This window comes from Benincasa hispida, chromosome 3 (genome assembly GCF_009727055.1).
Source record: "Benincasa hispida cultivar B227 chromosome 3, ASM972705v1, whole genome shotgun sequence".
Lineage (NCBI taxonomy): Eukaryota > Viridiplantae > Streptophyta > Magnoliopsida > Cucurbitales > Cucurbitaceae > Benincasa > Benincasa hispida.
The window spans coordinates 47,738,026-47,760,401 of NC_052351.1; the positions used below are offsets into that span (position 1 = coordinate 47,738,026).

Here is a 22,376-nt window from a genome sequence, read left to right on the forward strand (position 1 = left end):
GAGAGAAAAAAATATCAAAAGATTAAAAGTGTTGATAAAAATTTATTATGTAATATTAATAAATTTTAAGGTGAAATACTTAGTTATATAATAGATTAATTCACTAAATTATTCTATTCAAATTTGTAAATTACGTAGTTCTAATCATGAAAATTAACCTCATCAAATTTGATTGTCAATTATGAATATGCAATAACTTAATTTTTATTATAATTTATAAACAAACTTAATCCATAATCAATTTATCCATCTACACTAAGAAGAAGTCTTATTAAATTTTTCATAGTATTTTTAACTTATGAAACTAAATTGTCACATAATGTAAAGTACATGGTCTAAATTAATATTTATTAAAATTCATAGATTAAATTATTATTAATTTAAAAGTATAAGGATTAAATCGTTAATAAACTAAAGTCCAGAAACTAAATTACTTTAAAGTGATTTTAACCAAATTTTTATTATTTGGTTTAAATACGAACTTAGTTAGTTGAGTTTTAGGCTTCAACCTAAATTTGAAAAGTATGTAATTGACCTTTTTTAGAAAGAAAAAAAGGTGTAAATATTATTTTATTTTGGTCCCTATATTTTAAAAATGTTTATTTTGGTCCTTGTATTTTCAAAAAGTGACTATTTTGGTTATTGAACTTTCAAGCAGTGACCATTTTTCTCCCTTAAAAATGAAAAAAAAAAATGAAAATGAAATGACTAACATGGTCACTTTTTAAAAGTACAAGAACCAAAATAAATATTTTAAGAGTATAGACCAAAATGAATAAAAAATCTTTTACCGATAAAGCCTTCAACGAAGATGGAAAAAGGTCACACCATACTCCCGAAAAAGGTCCAGCTTTGCTTTTTTTGGCTAAGCAGTCAGCTAGCCAGTTGCAATATAAAGATAATGTTGTAGTTGATTTAGAATTTGGATCACCTAAGAAAATATAATAATGTTGTTTTTATTTTATTTTGGGTAAAGAATGAGACAAACTAATGTGTGCAAAAAATGAGACGTTGCACATTGGTTATGTGTGGTGCTAGTATGTAGAAACATTTCCCAAGTTATACCATAATTTGCATATTTACTTTGTAAAAGTAAAGTGTAGAGATAGTTTAGTTTACATATGAAATTGTTCTCCTTTTTATAGAAAGATATGTCAAAATGAACATACAATAATTTCGAGATTAGAGTTTGATCCTCTCCCTCTATATATATATATATAGAAAGATATTAACTTAGGATTTCTGGCTACTCTTTCACTTGAGCCATCGTTATCAATATCTTATAGAACAATTGTTGAATATTTTTGGCTAATCAAGGATACCAAATCCTCAAGTACAATATTTGCTTAGGATCATTCTTTTATCTCAAATCTGTCAATTGATTTAGATGCACTAATTTCACTCATAACATGAAATTTCATTTTTGTGTTTTTTTGGTTTATGGAGTTTAAAGAATTTCTAATAGGTTCTTGAACTTTCAGTTTTATATCCAAATAGATCTTTAAATTTTGATTTTTTTTAAACCATTAATCTATTAGATACACATTCGATTATTTAGGGTCTTTTAGACATAAAATTAAAATCTATATCTAATAAATTCATTAATTATATGACGGCCTATCAATAAAAAAAATAAAGTCACAAATTTATTAGGCATTTTAAAATTTCTTCGCCTATTAAAAATATAATTAGTTAAAAAACGTATTAAACACGTTCATGTTTAGTAACGTGTTAGACTCGAACTTGGAAGCTGAGACGTTAAACTTAGTTATTTAACCCATTGTACATTTTTTAATCCAAAATTGCAATTCTAAATTAATAGAAATGGGCCACAGCATTCTGGGCTGGGCCCATTGTAGCTCAAAGAAAACTTCGGGCCCAATAGTTATCTTTCGTCGTTTCAAATGATTTGGACGCCACGTGTACAGTTGACCATTTGGATTAGCTGTCTACAGTTATTGCCCTTATGAACGTGACTCCTTAATCCGTTGACTTAATGATTCCACGTTGACTTTATTTGTCTACTTAACATTTGTACGACAAAAAATACCAAGTTGTCGTTCCCATTCACTAGTTTATATACGTTGTAAAGTTTGTTATAATTTAGTATTCATATCACAGTCTCTTGGCATTTCAGTTGTTAACATGTCAAACCCTCGAGACAATAATGCCCCCGAAACGATCACGTCGGCTCCTCTCGCTCCCGATGTTGAAACGAGGTCGACAGTACCGCCCGTTGGAACTGAAGCGGCTGCAATAGTAAAGAGAATGAAGAGAGAAGACATATTGAAGAAATTGTCTCTAAGCTTGAGATGGTCGAGCTTTGTATTCTCGTTGATTGCTTTTGTTGTCATGGTCTCCAATCGACATGGAGAGGAGATTAATTTTGAAGATTATGAAGAATACAGGTATTCTATAAATACATTTCAATTCTATTAAGTTTATGCCTTTTGAAATAAATTGTCAAGTCCATAAATGAGAGAAGTGTTAAAAATATGAATCTATAATTAAATTTACCGTAAGCTATCAACTCATCTAAGTTTTTGAATTCAGTAATGATTAATATACTTTTAGTTCAACCACGATGAGAGTAAGAATTCAAGCATATCTAACTTTTACCAAAAAATATATAATATCTTAATGAGTTAAATTACCATTTCACTAATGATAAAAAGGTTTAAATGAACAGTTATGTGTTGGCAATTGCAATAATCTCAAGTGTATATACGGCCTACCAAGGAATTCGAGAAGTTATCCAATTTGTTACTCGAAAATATACATCTCCTCACCTAGCTTTTGCCATCATTGACTTTGTTGCAGATCAGGTACAACTCAAATCTTATAAGATGGAATGCATATCAATTATGAGATGAAAATCATTATTGAAGTCATACCAATGAACTAGCTTTTGCCATCATTGTTGAAATTGAACCTCCAATCTTATGAGATGAAATAAATATCAATTATTACTGACTTAAACTCAATTTGACCTCTTTCTTTCTTTGGTTTTTTTCTCTTGAACTCTTTAAATATTATGTCAAATATCAACTTATTATACTTCTAAACTTTGAGAGGTGTATCAATTAAAAATTCAAGTAAATAATTGTATTAGTTAAAATTATACCAACTTTCAGAAATGAATCAATTTAGACAATTTATTAGTAATTTGAAATGATGCCATATTTAAAATAAATTTAAAATCACCTAAATGAAATCATTCTTCTTCAAAAACCCTACCAGACTAGCGAGGAAAGATCATCACATAATTCTTTCTAAATAAGTTGAAAAAAATAGAGAAAAATAAGCAAATGAAATAAATGCTCATATTTAATACAAAATTCATACTATCTTTTTTATTACTCGTGTTCTTCTCTAGGTTACATTGATTACTACATTTGAAGAGGTAACAAAAAAATTAATATTTTATCTTAAATTTATATAAATGGATATTTTCTCTAAATTTTTATAGAAAAAAATTTGCTAAATTATAAAAAATACTCTTAAACTTATCCCTTTACAATTTTATTTTGAGAAATTTTCACAAATAGAAAAATTATTTCAAATATTGTAAATAAAAATTAACTTATCTGATAATTAACTTATTTCTATTTTTTTTTAAATATTGTAATATTACTATCAACTTTTTATGGATATCTCAAAATTATCTGATAATGAAATTTTGGATAAAAAATTATTATTTGAAATGAGTGTGTCGATGTTTGTGTCCAATTTTTAGTTACAAGTCATGACCACAATATTTTAGGTCCTTATTCTCGTGCAACATTTTAACAGATTTATGTTCAAATAGAGATGAGTTGATTACAATTATTAATGAAAGGGAATTGTGAAATTACAGGTTTTGGCATATTTATTGATATCAGCAGCATCAGCAGCAGTTCCATTGACAAACAGAGCAAGAAAAGTTTACGAAGGATACTCAAATGTAATGACGTTTTTAGATATGGCAGCTGCTTCCATTAGCATGACTTTCTTGGCGTTCTTTACATTAGCACTCTCTCTTCTCATTTCTGGATACAAACTCTCTGCTCATTTTTTCCGTTAAATTATAACAAATATCCTTAAACTTTACCATTTGTTTCAAAAATACCCTAATACTTTTATAAGTTGCAATATTACAGTTTTAACTTTTATAAACGTTTCAAAACTATCTTTGGAGTATGATTTGGTGATCCAAAAATTTCATCTAGATTACTGCAGTTTTCATCTAAAACTAAAAAGAATTTTTACTTCAAGATATATTTTTTTTAGATGTTTATAAGAGTTCAAAGGTAATATTGTAATTTTTTTAAAGCATAGGGATATCTTTTAATATTATGATTTAACATTTTTTTTAATATCATTTGGGCAACCATGTCTTGATTTGGCTCCCTATTCTCTTGTGTATCCCCTCAATGTGATGTATTTGTTCAATCTTGATTTGTATTTGTTAAGACTTTGTTCATTTGTTTTAGTTTTTTGCCTTTTTTTTTTTTTTTTTTTAATTGCGATTTCATTCTGTTTGTAATAATTCAGGCCAGTTTGTTTATAATATTTTGCTCTTAAAAGTGTGCTTGCCTTTCTCGTAATTTAATTTGTATATTTTAGAACATTTTGAAGTCCATTCTTAATGGTGAGAACAATATGTTCTATATATTCATATAGAATTTCAAAAACTTTCTATTATAATTTTAGAGTGGTTAATTATAAATCAGCAAAGAAATAAGATAGTTAACTAATGAATTTTAAAATACAAATTAAACACTATGTAAACTATTTTTTTTTTTTTAAAAAAAAACAATAGATATAAATAAACAACTAAACAAATATTAACTAAAATATATATACTAATTATCTAACAATTCTCTTCTTCAAAAACCTTGAAATTTTATCCTATATTTTTTATTCTTTATTCTATATTTTGGTCTTCATTTTTAAAGTGTTTAATTTGGTCTTTTAATTTCAAATTTGACCTAAATTTTAACAATGTACTCTAATAATTCAACTAAGTGGTCGATAACTATAATAATTCAATTAATTAAAATTTGACTTTCTAAAGAAGATTTATGATCGGTACCTTTTAATTTAAAAATTAGGACCAACAAGAAAAATAGCAAATTTTAAAATTTCATTTGAAAAAATAGTAAAAAAGTTTCAAAATTATAAAAATAACAAAACAAATTTATATAATAGAAAATATTAATTAGTAAATGACAAAACTATCCTAAAATAATAAAATTAAGTACAAACGAGAATGCAAAGATACACTATTTAAAAAACAACTCGACTACCACATATACACTCTAACTAAACATTCTATCTAAACATTCTAGAAGCAAAAATTAAAAATCACCCAACATGATCCTTAACGCTTTCGGCTACTTATAGTTAGTGTGTATGCGAGGAAGGATGACGACTAGGCAATAAGGGTCATTAGAAACTTATGGATATCCACAACGACGGACTTCTTTCAAGGTGAAAAAGAGTAAAGTTGATTATACTAGTGAGGTTGTTGTTGGTAAGTGAGTATTTGAAGGAATTGCAACTTCAGAACGATGTGACTATTGGAAATATTATTGCGTTTGACACCAAACCAATTGTAGGGAGTTTCATTGTTTTCAATCCATGTGACCATTTTGCTCATAGGATTTTGAAAGTCAACTCTAAACATTATCAACTCCAAAACATCATTGTTGAAAACGATGTTCAAAGTGGAAACAAAAGCATGAAATATGTATGCGAACGAAAAAAGTCGACGACCTGGCGAGGGCAGTCGTCAAAAGCTAGCCAAGATGATGGATTTCAAGAAAGAGTTACTGAACCAACAATCGCAAACATGAGATTGATAAAGAGAAAAAGAGATCTTGGGGGGTTAAGTGAAGAAGATGAAGAAAATGAGATTTAGGGTTTTTTGTTATCTTATTTTACTAATAATAATAATAATAATAATAATAATAATAATAATAATAATAAATTGAACTATTATATATATATATATATATATATACACGCACACATGTTTCAAACATTTAAAATTTAATTTTTATTTATATGTTTCAAGTACAACAAGTCATTTTTACGTGTTTCTATATGAAAAATTGAAAACATCATAAATATGAAAAAAAATCAAATTAATTTGATAATAATACGTATAAAATAATGAAAAAAAATATTTAGATACAATTAAATTTGTAACGAACATTTGAACAAATCGAAAGTTAGTCATATAAAATCAAAATTGATAATAAAAGATAAATTTAAATATAAATTGGTGAGAAAAACTAGGAAGTTTTTGTTTATTGTGATTAATTCAAAAAGTAGTTAGATAAAATTTAGTTTGATAATAAAATATAAATTCAAATATAATTTCGGAGAGAAAAATCAAGAAGGGAACTGGTTTATTTACAATTACATTATATTCATAATTTCATTTTCATTTAAGTTTCAACAATTACACCGCATTTATAACTCCAACAACCACAAAACCTACAAATGAAGTCTAACTCATTGTAGAAAGTACAACATAAATAGCAAGATTACAAAAGTAAATATGTATTTGTTTGTCAAAAGATAAATTAATTGTAGAATAATATAATAAGATGATAATGAATAAAATGTGAATTTAAAAATACAAAAAAATGATAAATATCTAATGAAATATACTGTTTGTTAGATGATAATATGTATAAAATATTCAGTAAAATCCTAATCAGAATAAAAAAAATTTAATCTGAATTTAAAATATTAAAAAAACAATAAAATAATGTAAAATATAAAGAAGTTTATAACTAAAATAAAAATGGTGATAAATAAATTAAAGATGAATTAATTTTTGAATATTTTCGAGAAGTGGTAAAATCAGATCATATATGAAATCGACAATTCAAATTTTAAAATAGGAGAAAAATCAGCAGCTTTTATCTCTTGAATCCATTAGGTTGAAGTCTTATAAACGATGGTTCCACTTACACTGTATTTCTATGGAGAATTTGTACATGGTATAGTAATTATACAGTCCTTGAAAAAACACCATACTAAAGGTAATTTGGGGATTAAAAAATATATGTCATGTACGCGACACGCTTTTGTCAAAAAACTTATTATTTTCGTTTATTGACAAAAATCAAAAGGCACACTCCGATTTTGCTATTTCCTTCAATTTTCCTAAAAATTATGACTGGTAACAAGAGCTACTGTAGATAGACAAGTGTACTTGTCCTATACTCCTAATTGAATTGGATATTTATTACTTTCTTTTGAAAAAAAATGGTGCTGGACGTTAATTACATTTTTTTCTCTATGGATACAAGATATTAGTTTAATTGAACTTTTGCCTAAGTCATAATAGGTTGACCTCAATTATAAAGAAAATTAAAATTTGTTTTATGATAGTTATTAATGCAATCGTAATAAAAAATTTCATTCATTTTGATTGTTCCCATGTAAAAACATAATGAAATATAGACCATTTCTTAATGGTCTTTTTTATATTTTTAATTAATTAAAATGTGTATAATGCGTTATAATAATTTAAACACCCATTATAATTTTTATTTATTTATTCAAATTTTTATATTTAAAAAAATTAACACTAAAATTAAAAATACCTAATTTTGAAAGATAAAACAATAATTCAAATCTCAATTTAGAAAAAACACAGAATATATTTTTTTAAAGAAGAAAAACACATGATGTTCATATAAATACACTTCGATAATATATGACAAACGTAAGAAAAAAAGAAACAAACAAAAATCTCATAACAAAAAGTAAAGGACCCAAAAATGGATGTTGTCATTATTGTTGTTATTATCACTTAGATAAAATAGTAAAATCGATATCTATAGTCTTACCAAAAATAATATACGGTCATTTAGACCATAACTACTATTACCGATTTTAATTATTGGAACAGTAATTAATGACATGAAAGGAAAAAATCTGAAAAATCCTTAAAATGTTCAAACAAAAAGATCAGTGGATCACGTAATTTTCAAATGTAATCGAATTGAACACCCTTACCTCCACCATCAGATTACAAATTTCGTTATTGAACCTACAGTTCATTACGATTACATAATATTAACCCCACTTTTTTTATTACAATTGATTTACTACGTTAGGAAGTAAACATAGCCTTAAGTCAACCAACAATTATGTGCCTAGGTCTATGTATTTTCAGAATTGGGTTCAGGTAATTTTAAACCTTAACTTGAATGATTTATTAACTTGCTTTTGATTGATTTATTAGTTCCCTTCCTAGCCATTGACTTAAAGATCAAACAATATACACACTTTCCCATTGGAAGCAAATGGGGGAAACTACACTCTTCACTTTCAGTAGAGAGAAGGATTTATAGTAAATCCTGATGGCCATCTTAAGCAGCAAGCAGCCAGCTTCTCCAAGTGAAACAAATGCTTTCGAACGCGGTAGAGGTGGACGGTGTAGAGCAGCGCAGCCAAAGTCACCGCCGTGAACGATATCAGAATCAACTTCCAGAAGTCCTGCAAAAATAACCACCATAGCACAGGGTCATACACGCATAATATTCAGACTGTTCTTCAATGATGATGAAGATAGCTCTTCACCTGGGGGTTTGAGATGACGGCTCCCATAATGTATCCCATCAAGTCCATAGTTGATTGGAGAGCGTTTTGGGCGCCCCCGATGATGCCTCGATCGGATTCAGGGACTTGATCCTAATGACAATGAACAGCAAGCAAACAAAAGAAGAGCACCAGTCATAGTAGATTCATTCAATAGAAGGAAACCAACCCATTCATTACATCAAATTACATTACTGATAATATGAAAGTTGAAACAAATTTTATGGTATGATTTGATTGTTGTGTTTCATACCTGCATTTGTTGGATGACGGCCAAATCGAACATCCAGAGTCCGAGCCGAGATGCTGCCACTCCAATCATCAGAATGTATGCTGACAAGAGACTGTTTTGGATCCATATTGAAACAACACACACTAGTAAGCAGGTCCACTGCATATCATCGACAACCAATATTAATCGCTGTTTGGTTGGTTCATTAGAGAGATTTTAATTTCAATGTTTGTTAGCGAAAAGCCACTACAAGGCTCGAGCGTACCTGAGACCAAATCGACCAGAGTCCAGTTCGAAGCGTAGAAATTCGAGACTGTACAATTGGGTAAACAAGTGTTGCGGCAATCCCAATGGTAGCGCTTATTCCACGTGCAATTCCAATGATATAGGCAGGTATTCCTTCCCATTCTAAGGTTGCAGTCATTAAAGTTCCAAAGCTGGAAGAGAGAGAAGTTTGAGAATCAGAACAACCATTAAGCGTTAACTTTGATATCTTGATTCAGCTAAACATATCCCCCCTCCAGGCCACAAAAGCGAATCGAAATGCTTCTAAAGACAACTTTTAAGAATGGATATATACATTGCGGTCTCTAATGAGTTCAAAGATGATTACCTTAGGACTGTGAAGAATAACACAGCGAGAGCGATCCCTGGGAGTACGGTATCTTGCTCCAGATACACTTTCCATGCACTAACAAATGGGAACTTTGAAAACCAGTTGAACATTTTCACTTTCCAGCTCCTTTCAGCTGATCGTCCATCATCGCTTGGAAGTAAGCTCTCTATTTGTTGAGATACAGAACTACTTTCTCCCACATCTCTTAAAACAAGTCTTGAAACCCTTCTTTGGCTGCTTTCTTCCAAAGCCGGAATCCCATTATATACTGATGTGAAAAGCCAATACTCTAACCAAACCGATATGATATTCCAAACCGCCAACGTCACAGCAGATGCTTTCAAAGAAATGAAACTAATGATGAAACCAGATATTACAGGACTAAGCAGCTTGCAGACTAGATCGATACGCCTCATCGTAGAGTTTATATTTGTCAATACTTCTGGAGGATGGCGTTCTGATATCACCACCACCCTGAGCAAAAACCAAAGTTATAATTTGAAGATCACTTGAGATCACTTGGTTGGAACTTTCTGGTTATATTCTCCTTAAAACAACAATCAATTACCATTCTCTTTCAATTAAGATAGTACCAGCAAGAGACGAAAGAACGGCAACAGCTCCAGCAATATTTGTCAATATCACAAGCAAAATGAATCCTGTGAAATAGGTGGATTTCAAATCTGAGAAAACCAGTAACGCAACCACGGTCACTCCAGCAATAATATATGAAAGATTTTGTGTCACCAGCCAAATTTTGAGAACCTGATAACATAGAAACGAAAATATAAGACTACTTACAGTTACAACAACTTAAATGGAGCAATCAACAACTGCTTCAACCAGAGGATATTTGAAGACTAATTTGATAATTTCATTGATTCACATCCACCGTTGTTTCATTTCATTCAAGTAGATGATCATAACGAATACATTTAGTTTGGCTTATGCATAAGCATAAATCTAAGATGAAGAAGTTAAAACAGGAGGAAAATCTTATTAGCCTACTAATAACAGCTACTATGTTCATTAAATTCACCTTCAACTCACTGTACATACAACATATATATTAAAATCTCAAAAATAATGAAGATAGGTTTTATCATTCATTCTTCTAATAATGTAAAAGTAAGCAAAATGATGGAGTTTCAGTGAACAAAAAGAGATCAAAACCTTGACATATGCTAACTTATCAACCAATTCTCCAACAATTGTACCAAAGAAAGCAGTGGACGCAGATTCCACAACACCATAAATAGCCGCAAAGAGTAGAGAATTAGGCCACACACTGATCATATATAGACCAACAGAGAATTCCCACATTCTACAACAAAAATCAAAAGCAATAAGAACAAATCCAAATCCAATTAAAAGGGTAGGAACAAATTTTCATGATTAAAAAAAATGGCTAATACCCAAAACGAAAATCTAATCAAAGAAACGAATACACAAACACCATCTGCAATTCGTGCAACATCGAAACAAAACGATGAAACAGAACAAAAAACTAAACCAAAAACAGGGTTTCAAATCATTGTACTCAACAAACAATGGGATTCATCTAAAATCACAAATGGAGGGCAAACACCTAGCACCCCATCTGGCCAAGAAATGTCCAATGTAAAGACACCAAAGAAGAGAAGAAGAAAGTGGTTGCAGTGAAGGAGGAGGAGGGGAAAGAAGCGGCTCCTTCTCCATTACTGTTTTCTTCAATCAAAACTCCACTGGAATGAAAGCAATCGATCGAAGAAAAGTGTAAATAAATCAAAATCAGTGGTATGTTGTTTGACTTTGGAATTTGGCAAAAGGGGTTGTTTCTTTTTTCTGGTTTTGAACTTGGGAAACTGCTTGCCACTGTTCGATCAATGATTCGAAAAAGGTGGGTCTCTTTATTTTGTCTCTATTTGGGGATGGAGACCCAGAAAAGCAACTGATCTAAGTAATTATTTATTGGGTTCTTTTTAAAAATGGATGTTGTTATATGAGCTGAGGAAAGACTGGGAGAGAATCTGGAAGAAATCAGCAAACCGCCATGAAGAAAAGGAAGAAGAAAGGATTATTTAAACAGGGTTGGCTCTGAATGTACTTCTTCACTAAGTGCCTACGGACAAGTGGGGTGTGGGGGGNGGGGGGGGGGGGGGGGGCATGGCTCCTATCCTCATCACCAGACTGTGTTTGGTCTTTACCAAACGAAAGAGAAAAAAAAAGTTTGGTTTCGTCCCTATACTATGGGAATTATCAAAGAAGTTACGTACTTCACTTCCAAATATTCCAAATATTCAATTTTAGTTACTTTAAAAAAAATCTTAAATTTAGTTTTTTTTTTCAAAAATTTTTTTGTTATCGAAAAATAATTTATTGACAAAATTGTTGAAAATATTTACAAATTATAGTAAAATATCATAGTTTATCCACGATAGACTGCGACAAATTACTATTTATATCTAAAAGTTGAATAAATTTAGAATTACAGTACCAGAACCATATTTTAACCATAAAATTTTTTATTTTTTTATTTTTTTGTCGATTTTGAGTCAGTCCATGGTTTCGAATGTTTTTAAAAAAATAATAATAATAAATAATTAAAAAAAAAAAGGTAATTAAGAAAAACTTTAAAATAAACTAGAAATTTAAAGGGAAAATATTGTCCAAATAAAGTGTTTCTTAAGGCGAACCTTGGTTATAATCCGTTGTATATTGTGGGGGTAGAACCTGTTTGCTCATGATGTTGGATGGAGGGTAGGAAATAGCAAAGGCATCTCAATTAAAAATGATTCAAGTCAAGTTGGGTTTTAGGATTTGGAGGCATATGTAGCGTGTGAGGGTCAAACCAAAAATGAAAATCACCGATGGAAGGTTTGAGAGAGTTGTTGGTTGTGTGATTTCTACTCTATTCTTGTTTTGAAGAGAAAAAAAAAATCTTTGACATCATTTTTAAGTTCATTATCAAGTTTTTCTTCCTTATCCGAATTGTTTGCGACTGTCGTTCATGGGCTGACCATGTTGGCCACCAAAAATTGATCCTATATTTTGAGAAAATTATTTTAATTGATAAAAGTTATAAAAATATTTATAAATAATAATAAAATATCATAGTCTATTAGTGATAAATTGCGATAGACAACAATAGACTAATATTTCTGTTTATCTATATCAGAAATATTTTAGTTCATTTTTCTATGTTTAAGAATAACCCTATATTTTACCTAGATTTTATTTAAATATATATGTGTGTAAAGTCATTAAAGGGTAGAATTTACTTTTTAACGCCTTGTTAACTTTTTTTTTCCTTCTCATTTTCAAGATAATTTAGATATAATATTCAAGATTTATTTAAACCAAATATTACAATTATATAAAGAGTATACTACTTTTGAAGTCAATTTGGTTTCTCATCCACTAAAAAATTTTCTGATTTCATATAGTTTATGTTATCTCTGAATCATATCGATGGCACATATTTTTCTCTATTTCGTTATTTTTTTTCACTATTATATATAGATAAATATAAATAATATACAGTAATTGAGAATCAACATGCCAATGGTTCAACCAATCTTAACATATACCATTGATTTGAAACTCGGAACCTTATGTTGTTGAACTAAAAAAACGCAATTGATAATTAAAGTTTAGAAAACAAGAGTGAGTTCAAATGAAAGATGATTTTCTTCAAAATCCTTCAAGTTATTCTAAAACCCTTTTCTTAAAAAAATAAAAGTCAATTTAAAATGAAATATGATTTTCTTGGTCTTGATCACCTGCAATCCCACATACAGAACAAGTATGGCAAAATTATATACAGTAAAGTTTTGTTTTCTTTTTTTAATGTTTTTTTCTTCAAAAAGAAAAAAGTGCGACAAAATAATATACAGTAAAGTTTCATAAAAATCCAGGGAAGGCTGATGAATATGTCACACAGTACATCGTAAAAGATAAAGCTAAGTCTGTATAACATGAATATATATTGGTATAAAATGTCACAGTACCAAAGAATTTCACTGTACTAAGAAATGAGGCCATTATAATATACGGGGCCAGAACAGAAGTATAAAGGTGATGACACAAAAATATGCATGAGACGCTACTACAATTACAAAAATTACATCAAAAGTATGTTACATACCAAAATTTAATCCATTCCAATACCATTTACATTTGCCAAGATTTTACCAAATACCCAGAAACACTGATTGTGATCGGTCCACCTCATGTCGAATAACATTCTACCTCGTATTGTATGTCGTATACCGTTTGGTTGACGGGTGGTACTGTTTTGTTGATGAACCCGAGCCAAGGGACCAAAAGATAAACCAAGATAGAGAGAACATAGAGAGGGTGTGGGAGGACATGTGACGTATGATTTACATATATGAAGAAGCTTAGAGAAGAAGAGTAACGCTAAACTACCGAAATTACCATTTAAGGGAGAAGAACGAGAAATCTCAACCCAGTTCGTTCATGGCAAAGCAGCGATGGAATATTTATGGATTGAAGGAGATGAATGTTTATTCAGAATCACTCCAGTTATCACTGTCGTCATCTTCATCACTTCCAGCCAATGCCTGTTTTTAATAGTTTCCAGATAAGTTTCAATTCTAAGAGAAAGAGACCGGTGGGGGTCAGGGGAGCTAAAGAGATACCTGGCGAATTGCGTTTGCTTTCTCCAAGATAGCAGCAACCCTCAAATTGGTTTTTGGACCCTGCACACTGGGTCTTGTTACGATTGCGGGCTTCAAGCTAAAGGACTGAAAAGTACAATCAGAATATTTTGTTAGCTAAGCAATTGCATAATGAAATTCATTTCGACGTATTAATAATACAAGGTCAATATGGTAAGGGCAAAGTTCAGCTTCAACCTTGGTTCGAATCTGCGCTAGAAGTGAATCTCTTTCATCTACCTTGGGTCCAATTTCAGGTAGTATCCGATCAGAAACTTTTCTCAACTGCAAATTGGTTAAGAAAGTTAATTCCAAGTATTATATAAGCTCATTACCAAATAATTTCTCAAAACAGGTAACGAAATATGAACCTTGCTTTTATCGTGGGCAGCAACAGCATCAATGAGAGGACTTCGTGGACGAAGTAGCTTACTACTAGTAGGTGGATTTCCATTTGGCATACCAACCCCAGAGGTTGATGGCATATGAGCTGTGTTAGAAGATGAAGCCACTTCTTCCTCTGTAGTTGGTAAATCGTCCTGAGACTGTTCATTCATCATGAACAATGGAGGTGCCATCATAGCATGGGAATTTATCTGTCCTCCAAAATCTTGTGATGCATGTTGAGGTATATCAGGCTTTAAGACTATTTCTGATGCTGAGTAACTAAACGGTTGGAATGACTGCCCATATGAAGATCCATCATCAGTTTTACAATTTACATCGCCGTTTCTTGGTCCTAGTGAAGGTAGTTTCAAATCAGACTGTACTTCTCCATCAGACTTGAGCGAATCATGCTCTGGGGTTTCCTTGGGCATTGGCGGTAATGTTAAAAATGGGTTATTATATTGTTTCTCCATGGTGGCAGAACTACAATCATAGTTTTGGTTGCTAATCACGGGCAGTTGCAATGAGAATGGAGGTGGCTGCATTGTGTTATGTACCATATTACCAGATATTTGTGTAAGCTTGTTATCTTGAAAGCAAGTGTAGGGGTTCTCAGGCTGTAAAGGCGCTGCATCTGATAATTCTAAACACATACCCTTTTCTTCAGCTTTTGGTGGTAATATAGATTGAAGTGGATCCTCACTACCAGGTGGAGCAGGAAAAGCTTGTTGAATCTTCCCTAACCTCCATTGCATTGGAGGTAGAGGAGGCAATGGTGGCATCTCATTCAAATTGACTTGAGGTACCTCAGGCAGCAGGATGTAGCTAGGTAGGACAGGAGGTAACGTATCCATTGTACGAGGTGTCACATTGAGTTTGCCAATTGGATGTTGTAACTCTGATAGAGAATGCCCAGCTTGAATGGTTGCTTCACTAGCTTTACATTTAGAACTTTGATCCTGCTGGACTGGGTCTGAAGACTGTGCCAGCTCAACTTTCTCTTCATCTAATTGACCAGGAGATCGTTGTTCAAGGAGTGAAGAATTGGAAAAATCAATATCTGCTTGTACAAGCTCCATGTGCTTGTGTTTAGCCTGCAAACCTGGTGACGGTCCACTGGAAGTCTCAATGGCGGAGGAGAAACATAGAGGGGGAGGAGATATAAGTTCAATGCCCTCTTTAAGATCACCCTGATGAGAAGAATTGGTTTTTGATTCTAGATTTCTTAGTTCCGAAGATTTTGGGCCAAAAGAAAGATCATCAATAACTGAATCTGTATAGCCAGAAATCGATTCGTCTTTGGAGTTTAAAGTTGCAGTAGCAACTTCTATGTGATTTACTTTGGTTCCAGAGTAATCTGAAGCATCTTTAAATTCATTCTGATTTGGATATGAATTCTCTAAGCCAAGATGGTAATCACTCTTCACATTCTCTGATGTAGATAAAATATCATTCAAGGATGTGCTAACAGCTCCATTCACATCATTACTAGTCGTGGGATCAGCATCAAAAGCAAATCCATCTGCTTGACGTGCTCCAGTTGGAAGTTTATCAGTGCTTACATTTTCTTCATCACTGGAATGATATAAATTCTGGGGTATAACTTCAGCGATAGTAGCTGTTGTGGCTACAATTGAAGTAGACGCAACCACATCATCCTCTTGAACTATGATCTCATCTACTTGAACCTTTTCAGTCACAACATCACTACAGTTAACAAAATCAACCACCTCTTCTGATCGAACCTTTTCAGTTGCAACGTCACTACAGGTTACAGAATCAACCACCTCATCCGCTCGAACCTTTTCAGTTGCAATTTCACTACAGTTTATAGAATTCACCACTTCATCTGCTTGAGCCTTTTCAGTCACAATGTCATTACAGTTCACAAAATCAACAACCTCATCTTCTTGAACCTTTCCAGTTGCAAAATTACTATGCTTCATGGAGTCCTCATGGTCCAGATCACCTGATGAAGTAATTTCATTATGGGAGGAAGTAGAAGTGCTAGGCAAAGTCACACCTTCGGGAATAACTGTTACAACAAACTCTCGTGAATTCAAATGCTCGGGAACGGTATCATTTGGATGGCAAAGCTGCTGTTCTTTTGAGGTACCATCAGCATGGGCGAATATGGTTACTTTTCCATTATCACCCGCCCTTGTTAAATCTACAATATTTGCATCGCTCGCAGAACATGTCACATCAGTTTCTGTCATACCATCTTCAACTAGAACATCATCTGCTACATTTTCCACTTGATCCTTCAAATCCTGCGTCTGCGAGAAATCTGCTTCATGAGGTAAGTCTTCATATTTTGCTTCAGCAACCACGTTGTCATCCTTCAAATCCTGGGTCTGCGATAAATCTACTGCAAGAGGTAAGTCTTCATATTTTGCTTCCGCTGCCACAATGTTATCATCGCCTTTCAGGGCAATGACATTATATTTGTAATCTGAAGAATCATTTGTAGAAACATGTGAAGTCTCAGAGGGTAATAACGAACTAGGAGAAGATTCAATTTCTTGCTTGTCAATAGTTCTATCATCTTGGTATTCTTTTTGCAGCATTGCATCCTCGACCTTTTCTATCGCTTCAATCTCAACTGCTTGCCCCAAGACATTCGAAAGATGTAATGAATTTTCAGATGTGGCATCTACATCGACGCCCTCCCCATCTCTACTGTGATAACCCTCAAAGGGAATTGTGTGGTTAGCGCTACTAACAGCCTCGGAGCGGACATCGAGTTGAACATCTTTATCACAACCAAGGTTTGTCTCTGTACTTGATGTCTGCAAACTATTAACAAGGTCAATAGATGCCTTTTTATACAACTCCGGTTCTACCAATAACGATGGAGACAAGCATGATTCTGGGTCTAACAGTGGTTGAGGGGAAATTGAATCCAAAAAACGTGAATCTCCGGGTACTTCGGATTTTAACATTCTTTCCTCATCAACACTAGTATCATCGAGCACTCCATGTTCATTAGCATTGCTTTCATGAGAATGAGAGGCATAATCCATATTACATGGCATATTTTCAATATCCACCATGCATGCGTTAGGAATTGAAGGTAATACTTTAGCTGTTTCTTCAGAATCATATTGAATGTTGTCAACCAAACTACTTACTGTATCAGAGCACGAAAAACTCGATCTCTCTCTTTTGAATGAACTGATACCATCATCTGATCCTGAGGAGTTTGCAAAGGATTGTGAATCTGATAGTTGAGCTTGGGTTTCTAGGTGTTCGGCATTAGCATCAGATTCACTTCTCTGTTCAAGGTTAATTGTTTTAGATCTAGGTTCATTATCTGTTTCTATTTCTGATTCCATAGTAGCAAGAGCGTCCACATAATTGTCTACTTCACTGATTACCTCATCAGAACGATAACCATCTATACTGCTCCCTGTTTTCCCTTCTCCATATTCTAAGTGATTTTCAACCACCACCAATTGAAGACTGGGAGTTGTCTCAATCTCGTCATCTACAGTTGATTTAGGCATCTTGAAAATCCCGTCACCAGAAACATCGCCATTGATTGGTCTTTTTAATTCTTCTTCTTGAGCTATACATGAAGAACATGCACTTTCTCTTCCAGGAGACTTGCTTGCAGGACTCACCGTAGTGATATCAAGTATTCTAAGCCCCAGTTCGTTGGTACTATCTGACATTGAATGCAAAGTTGGTGCAGCAACTGATGCTTCATAAACCATCTTATGCTCCGGAGAAGGAGTCTTCAAAAATTTCTCCATGTAGCTTTTGCCATTTTTGGAGTCAATACATCCATTGAATTGCCTTTTCTTCAATTTTACAAGCCGTGAAGGATCACTAAAACAACTTTCAATGCGTTCCTCCAAGAATAATTGATGTAGTCTGCACAACAAGTTGACGTTAGCAATCAAGTGACTATAAGTGACCATATGCAGTTGGACAAGTTGAGAAAATTTCCAGAAGAAGTAAGGAATTAAACACCCCTACTTGGTATGAGATGTTGGTCCAATTTCTGGTGTCCCTCCATTCCTCCAACGTGGTCCTTTCTTCTGCTAGGAGTCAAAGCAGCCATATTTTAGAACTAAGTAGATCACAATCATGCACAAATAAGTTTAATTAGGAGGGTGTGTGTATAGCATCCATAAATGACAGTCCTAGAGTTGACAGGTAAAATGGGCCCACATGTTCTCTAAGAAATTAAGAATTCCATTACTGTAAAGAGTAAATAAACTTGATGAATTTTTAGTGATCCAACATTTGCAACTCACACATGCAGAGCCTCAAACATAAGCCACTCATATGCAAAAAGTTTTCAAATGCAAACTAATGACTCATGCATCATTTGACAGAATTTGCATCTATTGTGTTGACAATACTGATCTGTTGAGTAACAATTATCCACCGAATAGATTTAAAAAAAATTAACTGAAAAAAAAAGTGTCGAAAAGCACATGCATAGTATGCAAGAATATTTACTGCAAAGTGGTCAATACATGAAGTAGAAGATACATGTAATTTGAGGTCCTCGAAACCTTCTCTCTCTTTAGTAGTCACACTCAAGCCAAAATTTACTAAGAAATTGTCTTCCTCCATCCATTCTCAACCCACCCACTCTAACTATAACAAATCACCTGACTAATGACTAGTATACCCTTGATAGTTTAATAATATCCCTAAATCCCAAGTACTCAAATGGCATTCCTATCACATTGACCACTTCCCACAGTGGATGAAATGAGTTTCATAGACCTTCTCAAAATATTTAATCTCTAAAGGTCATATGAATATACTAGAGTGATTGTGACAAGACCTAGTCATTTAATATCATGAGGGACATAAATGAAGAAGAAAGAAGACATCTAGATGAACTAATTAACCAGTCAAATCAGTGAGAGAGAAAGAGAGTGTGCTTAAGAAATGGATGAATCAACTATAACATTGAATATACCTTCACTTTACGAATTTTCTTCTCCCTTTGAGGCTCAATATTTGATCTCTCCACTTTAAATACTGAAGGGTCAGTGTATCGCTTCAAACATGCCCCAGCACCAGCAATATCAAACCTATTCAAAGGCAGACGGTCAAAAAATTTAAATCCTCTAAACCTATTCAACCACAAAAAAAATAAAATAAAATAAAGGACCTCTAAACATATTTCTTTTACATTTGTACAGAGGTATGACATACTTGTCTAAAAGGAATAGACGCGGGGGACCCCTGCATTCTTCATAGGAATCCATGACAAACCGAGGTAAGTCTCCACGAGCAACAAGACTTTGCTCCGACTGCACATTAGGATGCCAGTCAAGTCCTGCAATATTGATTGTGATTTAAGAGCTTATCCTTCAGGTCTTAAAACCCTCTAAATATGAACCTTATTTCATTTTAGATGAACTAATATCATTTCAAAACACACACAAAGCATAAAACAGATTTTGTTGGATGGTCTAATCTAATGGTAGTAGCCCTATATCTATAGAAACAACAGAATCTGAAAATGAGGATCAAAATGATTGAATATGAAAATGATTTGATAAAATAAATAATTACATATGCCACAGAATAATTAAATGGCTAGATGCATGCTGCCTTCTATGTATAACAAGCCAACATTAAGTACACATGTTAATTAGGTCTTGTAATATCCACTCCGATCTTCCTACCAAACTGTGAATCTTTCACAATTAATATCTCATTGAAAGAAAATGGATTTAATTATTCTATGGAACTTGAAAAGTACATTTTATTTACTAGTCATGATCAGGATACATGCAGATGCAGCTCTCAATAAACAAATAACGATATATTAATCTGTACTTTCTTATAACACCATAAATCAGTATCCAGATCATATATGCACTTAAAGTACATAAATCAATAACCAGGTGATAAGACGATTTAACAAAAAAATAGAACTAAACATGACAATTCTGGTGCTGCATTTGCATGAAGTGATACATTGAGTGTGAGCATAAGTTTGCTTGATCGTAGTAGCAGTTTGAAACGAGGAAAAATTTTAAAGTAGCATTTTCGAAGTCCTACATCACATTTTTTAAAATAATCAGAAAATAAAGAGGAAGTTTACGACATTAAATCAGTTCATGATCTTAGATCAACTGTTCAAATCCATCAATATAATCACGAGGTGACCATGATTGTTGGCAAAATTATAACAATATATACAGTACACTAACCTGCACTAGTGAAGAAAGGTGTATGATTTGTTTGGGACAGAAATGCTTTCTCAATTGAAGGAACTTCTGCCTCAAGTTGCTGCACACGAATCATAAGACCATGGCCTCTTGCAGCCGTTGAAATGACCTCTTCATGTAAGTCGTGGAATACCTCAGCAGCAAACCTTTCAACAAATAAAAAGAAACAAAGATGAATGCATGTTTCTGGAGGCGTGAAATCTTATTTAAATATTATGAAGGTAAAAAAGGGTCTTAGAGATCTTTTCAATTTTTCATAATCTTTCCACTTCCCCAGTTAGATAACTAACGTATTATCGGTTATCTTTCAGACTCTCCAACAGAAATACTAGAATCATATTTCCTAAAAAATACAACATATGCATCATAGGAACTGAATCCGAATACGATGTTGTGAAATATCATTCAGAGAATCAGAATCCTACCATATGATTAACTTTGTGCCAATTACCAGGACAGGAAAGAATATTAAAGAAGCACAACTGCTGAAGTCAATAAACAATACCTAAATTACAAGTAGAAGTGCACAAAATTTACGAAGGTTAAGATATACATGTAAATATTTTACCCATAACGCAAACGGCGAATCCAAGATTATTATTAACTCCTATGAACTGCCGAGTACTTAATAAGTTATTAATCAACTCGCGTTGAGTAACAATGCAAATCAGAAGTCGTCAACAAGCAGTCTTGAGAACGTAATTAGGAAAGCAAAGAATCTGAAAGAACTAAAAGGATTAAGCAGCCACTAGAGAAGGTGAGTCTTCTAATTGAAGCCGATAATTCCATGAACTATTATAAATCCCTCGTTTTCAGCATTTCACTCGCCGCATTAATTAAAACCAAAAACCTAATGATGTAAAGGTCAACTGATTATACAATCTACTCCTAAAACTCTGATTCCAACACAAACTCCTCAATTCAACGCTCATTTCCAATCACACAACACACAAACCATCTCCCGCAGCTCTCAATTCCAAGCACAAACACTCATCCATCACTGAACATCCACAATTGAGAAGAATCAGAACTATCCACTTCCAAAAAAAAAAAGAAAAAAGAAAAAAGAAAAGAAAAAGCAGAAGAAAAGAAACAAAGAAAATCTCACTCGGCGAGGTCACCGAGCTGGCGCAAGACTCCGACGAGGCCGGCCATGGCAACGCCTTCAAGAAGAGCTTCGGGATCATCTTTATCCGCGGCCTTGTACAGCTCCGGATCCGCCAAGCCGTACTCGTTCCTAATTTGGTACCTAGTCAGCGGCATTTCTTGTTTGTTCCGAAGCTCGAAACTGCAATTTCCAGTGGTTGTGAAATTCGCCGCCGTAGTCCGATGGTCCTTCCTTCTACATTTCTCACCGGCAAAGTACCGATTGAGATAGACAGAGAAAGGTGAGTTAATTGAGAGTCGACGAAAAGATGTGAAGAGATGAATTAATATACGGTTGTCTCACCCTCCATTACGAACAGTATATTTAATATTTTTACACATAAATATAATTAATTATTATCACCATCTTCTCCCGTGTTTCTTTAAGCAGTTATTTATTATTTCAAGGACAAAATCTGTCTGAAAAGTCCATAAATTTTTTTTAAAATGTTCTAACAAATTCTTAAACTTTCAATTATTTACCTATTAAATCTTACGTATTCAAAATATTTTAATATGAA

The 22,376-nt window shown here is 32.7% G+C and overlaps 3 protein-coding genes across 4 annotated transcripts; 1 reads left to right on the top strand and 2 right to left on the bottom strand.

Moving 5' to 3' along the window:
• The first annotated feature begins 2,145 nt into the window (after positions 1–2,145).
• Positions 2,146–4,063, top strand: LOC120073597 (CASP-like protein 4B1). Its single transcript, XM_039026414.1, has 3 exons — positions 2,146–2,408; positions 2,690–2,825; positions 3,857–4,063. Exons 1-3 carry the CDS (start codon positions 2,146–2,148, stop codon positions 4,061–4,063), a joined length of 606 nt encoding a protein of 201 aa, XP_038882342.1.
• Positions 4,064–7,987: 3,924 nt separating this feature from the next.
• LOC120074734 (solute carrier family 40 member 2-like) lies at positions 7,988–11,543 on the bottom strand. Of its 2 annotated transcripts, none has more exons than XM_039027956.1 (8): positions 11,041–11,543; positions 10,626–10,776; positions 10,021–10,217; positions 9,450–9,926; positions 9,102–9,273; positions 8,858–8,995; positions 8,587–8,697; positions 7,988–8,502 (listed from the first exon to the last, which is right to left on the bottom strand). In XM_039027956.1, exons 1-8 carry the CDS (start codon positions 11,148–11,150, stop codon positions 8,335–8,337), a joined length of 1,524 nt encoding a protein of 507 aa, XP_038883884.1. In that variant the 5' UTR covers positions 11,151–11,543; the 3' UTR covers positions 7,988–8,334. The 2 variants fall into 2 exon arrangements, with proteins under 2 accessions (XP_038883884.1, XP_038883885.1); XM_039027957.1 differs by having other exon boundaries at positions 10,868–11,542.
• A 1,845-nt stretch (positions 11,544–13,388) lies between these two features.
• LOC120074770 (protein SCAR2) lies at positions 13,389–22,149 on the bottom strand. The gene is made up of 9 exons (XM_039028014.1): positions 21,818–22,149; positions 20,692–20,855; positions 19,685–19,808; positions 19,446–19,560; positions 18,485–18,546; positions 14,485–18,379; positions 14,312–14,398; positions 14,096–14,200; positions 13,389–14,017 (listed from the first exon to the last, which is right to left on the bottom strand). The coding sequence occupies exons 1-9, from the start codon at positions 21,970–21,972 to the stop codon at positions 13,961–13,963; spliced, it is 4,764 nt and encodes a 1,587-aa protein (XP_038883942.1). The 5' UTR covers positions 21,973–22,149; the 3' UTR covers positions 13,389–13,960.
• Positions 22,150–22,376: the final 227 nt, after the last annotated feature.